This window comes from Drosophila navojoa, chromosome 3, assembly GCF_054131105.1.
Source record: "Drosophila navojoa isolate 15081-1374.11 chromosome 3, UAZ_NAV_1.0, whole genome shotgun sequence".
In the NCBI taxonomy this organism is placed as follows: Eukaryota; Metazoa; Arthropoda; class Insecta; order Diptera; family Drosophilidae; genus Drosophila; species Drosophila navojoa.
The window spans coordinates 15,250,415-15,255,855 of record NC_142891.1 but is presented as its reverse complement, the minus strand read 5'-3'; the positions used below and the strand labels follow the sequence as shown (position 1 = coordinate 15,255,855).

General features: G+C 42.6%; 2 protein-coding genes across 18 annotated transcripts in view; both read right to left on the bottom strand.

Moving 5' to 3' along the window:
• Positions 1-188: 188 nt before the first annotated feature.
• mEFG1 (mitochondrial translation elongation factor G 1) lies at positions 189-2,899 on the bottom strand. The gene is made up of 3 exons (XM_030383291.2): positions 2,719-2,899; positions 608-2,634; positions 189-541 (listed from the first exon to the last, which is right to left on the bottom strand). The coding sequence occupies exons 1-3, from the start codon at positions 2,788-2,790 to the stop codon at positions 397-399; spliced, it is 2,244 nt and encodes a 747-aa protein (XP_030239151.1). The 5' UTR covers positions 2,791-2,899; the 3' UTR covers positions 189-396.
• Positions 2,900-3,851: 952 nt separating this feature from the next.
• Ndae1 (Na[+]-driven anion exchanger 1) overlaps positions 3,852-5,441 on the bottom strand; it is a 29,410-nt gene continuing 27,820 nt past the window's right edge. For 13 of the 17 annotated variants that reach the window (XM_089256902.1, XM_089256907.1, XM_030383274.2 and 10 more), the window contains one exon: positions 4,324-5,432. In XM_089256902.1, coding sequence (XP_089113028.1) covers positions 5,201-5,432 — 232 coding nt within the window. In that variant the 3' untranslated portion in view covers positions 4,324-5,200. Of the gene's footprint in view, positions 3,965-4,323; positions 5,433-5,441 lie in introns of those variants that run through there. The other 4 variants (XM_089256903.1, XM_089256908.1, XM_030383287.2 and 1 more) reach the window with 1 other exon arrangement.

The window sequence follows — 5,441 nt, the reverse complement described above, 5'->3', positions numbered from 1 at the left end:
TATAAAGGTCTATGTTATGCTCAAAGTGGCACTGTTAAGCTTGCACACTGTTAGAACAGTGTGACCAAGTGCAGCTCTTGTGCCTCTTTATAATATACCAGACAAAATTTAATTTTTTTTTTATAATTTAAAATATATATAAAAGAATATTTAAGGGTTTATTAAAATTTTAATAATATTGCAGTTGCTTTGTATTCAACTTATTAATTGTTTATTTTTTCGCTAGACAAGTTATTAACATTTATCTGATGCTAATTTGATTAGAAAAACTGTACAAATTGTCATTGATTTTAGAAGATGCAACGGTTATCACAGTAAAAACAAAAAACTTGTATATGAATTTAAATTAAATTAAGCAAACATTATTCGACTTTACAACTAGAATTTAAGCTATTTTTAGTTTTTCTTTTTCTTCTTTTCGGCCTGACCCAAGCCCTGTGATTCCTGATATTGGCGCACGATCTGCTCTTGTACATCGGGCAGGCATGGCGAGTAGCGGGAGTACTCCATGGTGAACTCGCCCTTGCCCTGAGTGCTTGATCTGAGAAGAAAAGAGCAATATTTACCACATTAGAGACATTATAAAGGATAAGCTTCACTTAGTTACCTCAGCTCGCTGGCATAGCCAAACATGTCGTTGAGCGGCACCTCGGCGTAGACGGTGAACCAGCCCTCGGTGCCTTCTGTGCCGGTGATGATGCCGTGGCGCTTGCTCAGATGGCCCATGACGGCACCCTGGAACTCCTCGGGCGCCGTCACCTCGACCAGCATGATGGGCTCCAGAATTTGCCAGGCGCCGTTCTGGAAGACTTCTTTGACGGCCCCGTGGGCAGCCAACATAAATGCTAGCTCACTGGAGTCTACAATGTGATGGCCACCATCCTGCAGACGGAATCGAATGCCCGACAACTTGTGGCCGGACAACATGCCGCGCTCGCACATCTCTCGGAAGCCCTTCTCCACGCCGGGCACGAACTGCTTGGGCACATTGGTGCCTACCGTTTCGTCCAGGAACTCAATCAATGTGTTCTGAGAGGGAGGCAGTGGCTCCATGACGCCAATAATGCGGGCGTACTGACCCGAGCCGCCTGATTGCTTTTTGTGCAGGTAATCGAATTCACATGGACCGACGAGCGTTTCTCGGAACGCCACCTTCGGCTTACCCAGCGTCACTGGGCAGCCATATTCGCGCTCCATGCGCTGGGCATAGATTTCCAAATGCAGCTCGCCCATGCCTGAGACGAGCGTTTCCTTGATATCATTGTCGAACTTGAAATGGAAGGTAGGATCCTCCTTGGTAAAGCGGGCAATGGCCTTGGAGAAATTATCTCGATCCTTGGTATTGTTGGGCTTGATGGCCATGGACACAACCGGCTCGGGCACAAATATCGACTCCATGGACATATTGTTCTTGGGATTGGTCGTGAAGGTATCGCCCGAGGCGCAATCGACCCCAAAGAGTGCGAAGATGTCACCAGCGAAGACCTCGTTGACGTCCTCCATTTGGTTAGAGTGCAGCCGGACGAGACGGGCGATTCGCACCTTCTTGTGGTTGCGGGCATTGTAGATGTTGTCACCCTTGCGGAGTGCGCCCTGGTAGCAGCGCAAATAGGTCAACTGGCCAAAGCGACCGGCCTCCAGCTTGAAGGCCAATCCCATGAACGGATCCTTGCCATCTCGCGCCGGATTAAGGACGATTTGTTGCCTCTCCTGTCCTTCCTGTTCGATATAAGCGAGATTCTCAACCTCGCCCGGATTGGGCAGATAGTCAACGACTGCGTCGAGGAGCGGCTGCACGCCCTTGTTCTTCAACGCAGTGCCGACCAGGACGGGCGTAAAGGTGCGCTTGATGCAGGTGCGTCGCAGAGCCGCTTTAATGTCTGCCTCCGTGAAGGGTTTCTCCTCCAGAAAGAGCTCGCCCAGAGTTTCGTCTGCGTTGGACAGATGCTCGATAAGCTCCTGCCGCCGCTCCTGACACTCGACGCGCATATCCTGCGGTATCTCGTCCAGGCGCAAATTAATGCCGTGCTCGCCCTCGAAATATATGGCACGCTCCTGCACTAGATCCACAATACCTTTGCAGTTGTTCTCCACACCAATGGGCAGCTGAATAAAGGCTGCGTTGTGGTTCAACTTGGAACGCATCTGCGAGAGCACTCGGTAGGGATTTGAGCCCATGCGATCCAGTTTGTTGATGAAGGCCAGACATGGTACATTGTAGCGCTTCATTTGCCTGTTCACCGTCAACGTCTGACTCTGGACGCCACCCACGGCACAAAGCACGAGCACAGCGCCATCGAGGACGCGCAGCGCACGCTCCACCTCGACCGTGAAGTCCACGTGACCGGGTGTATCGATGATGTTGATGTTGACATCCTTCCACACCGTGTACGTGGCCGCCGATTGAATGGTAATGCCACGCTGTCGCTCCAGCTCCATGCTATCCATTGTTGCACCCACATTGTCCTTGCCTCGCACCTCGTGCATCTCAGCAATCCGGCCCGTATAGAATAGAATCCGCTCAGTGAGCGTTGTCTTTCCGCTGTCTATGTGCGCCGAGATGCCAATGTTGCGGATGCGCTCGATGGGCTTGTGCTCTGCGTACTTAGCGTGTGAGCTGTAGCCGCATTGCAGCTGAAAATGCATTACAAATTTAAATTACATAATGAGCCGATTCAACAAATTGGAGAAATGCATAAATATCAATTAAATACGTACCTGACGAGCGGCTTTTAGTGCGCTAAGACGCAGTGGCAGGTTGCCAGTCAGCACACGTGTTATTAGCGTCATTTTTAATGCGTTTTAATTAATAAATTATATATTTTTACTAAAAACACGCGCTCAGTGCCGCACCAACAACAGCTGGTCGAGGTAAGAGTAAAGAGTGCTGCCGAACAGCGTGGATAACAGTGCTAGTAAGTAGCCACATATCGATAGCTCTGTTATCGATTACGCATATTTATTATTTTCAAATTCAGTTGATAAATTTAAATGTTGGCACAAACGGATTTAAGAAAATATTTTAGAGCAATATTAAAGTATTATCTCTTAACTGTGAGAACATTGAGAATGTCATTTTAATCTTAAGGCTTTAAAATTCATTAAGCTTAAGACAAACTAACTCAATAAAATAAATTCACAGAATCTTGTAATATATGAATGTAGCCAAAAAATGAAAACAGGGTTCTGTTAAGACAAGTTTTAACGACTTGTAAATTAATAAAGTTTGCCCAAAAAACAACGAGAGGCTCCCTTCAAAATTAGTCCATGCGGAAATGTTAGTTTTGATAATTGATACAGCTGCAAAAATCAGCTGTGGATTTCGCCTCAAGCTCAGCTGACATATTCTCCTTTAAATTAATTTATGTGTACAATTACCTGTCGGCTTCAGGCTGCAGCAGCTGAAAGATTCGCTCCTTAATCAGCTGAAATATGCGCTCTAAGGTAGGGTGATTAGATTCGCTATAAAATCAGCTTCGATCGAAACTTGCCTGAAATTCGCTGTAAATGAAAAAGTTGGTTTTATTAAAATACATTTTAATGAATATATTGCGCATCTTGAAAAGTCCATTGAAACACATTTAAAATATTTATTCGTGATCAATTCCAGGAGATCGAAATGTTTTTTGATTTTGTTTGTTTTGCTTTGTGTGTTGATATGTTAACATTACAATAATTAAATTAAGTGTGGAGATGTCTCTTGGTTTGTTGCATCTTTGTGCCTTGTAACGCACAGGGAATTGAAGAGGGGACGGTAACGGTGCCGCTGCCTTGTACATAAATACATACATACATATATAATACCATTAGTACACATACATATAAATAATTTCTTAATGTTTTATAATAAATATAATATTTTTGATGCCGCTTTCTGGCCAACTAAATCATCGACTCAAACGGACGTTTCTGTTGATGTATGATATCCATGCCACAGTGGCTTCGTCGTATCAAATTTTTGGTTCTGTAAAAACGAAATGTGGAAATTAATAAACGCGAGCAAAGCCAATATCGAAGATTTTTCAAAGATCTGCCAGCATACCTAGGACACAGACATTAAAATACAGGATTGTTAACGAGCATTACAATGGGTTAGTGTTTAGACATCAACACGATGCAAATGGGTTGATGCTTGATTGATTGATTGACTGATTGATAGATGCTTTGATACGATTTAGATGGGAGCAGGCAGACACGAAATCTTATTGAGTGCTCTATAGAGTATGTCTTGATGTATGTACAATGTGCCACACTGAGAACTATGCACCAAATACACTGAAACAAAAGGAGACTAGGGCGCACAAAATGAAACATACAAATATATATAATTTATAATTTTATTCAATATTTATACGTATATATATAGATAAAGATTTAATGTGTGTTTCAGAACTTAGTATAAACTGCATAAATTATAATACATTTGTATACAGTTGTTGTATATGTTTTCGATTTTATTATATTTTTCTAACTTTGTTTTTTGTGGCTAAATGTTTCCAAGACGGCTTTTCACTAATTTCTCATGCGCTAGTTTAATTACGTACACCAATAAATCCGCACCCTACAATAAGATCACAGCTTATCTAACCCATGAATTATCAAATTTTAAACGAGCCCGCCATATTATGTGTGTGTGTGTGTGTGTGTGCGAGTCAAATTAAGATCAAACATAAAAGGAACCATTTTTGTTGTATAGAGTAGATAATTGTTTGAGGAGAGTTTTTGTTGCATTGAATTGACACTGGTTTGGTATGAAATCTGTTATAAAATTGCTGTTATAAAAGTGTTATACATATGACATACATGTGTACGAATGTTTAGAATGCATATGCTGTTTACTCCTGAGCCAGATTTTTTTTGTTTTTTTATTTTTCTGAATAATACTTCTAAAACTGTTTAAGCTCAGCTCGAATTCTATGCCAAACGAATGCTGTGAATATTTGTTTGTCTCTTTAGGCTGATAGTAAATTCTACAAACTTTGTCAAAAATCGCTACGATTAATTTGTATATATGTATATAATATATATATATTTTTTTCATGTTTTTTTTTATGATACTGATATTCGACATTCACACTCTCAGACGATCTAGGTCGACTTTGTGCACTTGTTCTACGCATTGTGAGTTTGCTGCGAACGAAAGAGTTCGCTTAGGTAGTTTGGTATATAATTTGGATAATGCCCCATAAGTGGGGCTCACTTAGACGGGTGTTATGTTCGCTGGACTTTGGCTGGTAACAACGGCACCTTCAAGCTTGGCAGCCGCCTCCTTGCAATTGCTTGGCTGCTGCTGTTGTTGTTGTTGTTGCTGTTGTTGCTGATTGGCTGGCAGCATTTGGTTGTTCGTCATCTTGTTAGCGGCGCTTTCATTATACTCATCGGCCTCGTGCATGGGCGATAGGCGTGGCGAAAGGGCAGCATTGGTTGAGGAACTGAGGAGC

Coding starts and splice junctions, on each gene's coding strand:
- mEFG1 (XM_030383291.2), bottom strand. CDS start 2,790: ATGACGCTAATAACACGTGTGCTGACTGGCAACCTGCCACTGCGTCTT. Junction 2,635..2,718: donor CACTAAAAGCCGCTCGTCAG/GTACGTATTTAA, acceptor ATGCATTTTCAG/CTGCAATGCGGCTACAGCTC. Junction 542..607: donor GGCTATGCCAGCGAGCTGAG/GTAACTAAGTGA, acceptor TTTTCTTCTCAG/ATCAAGCACTCAGGGCAAGG.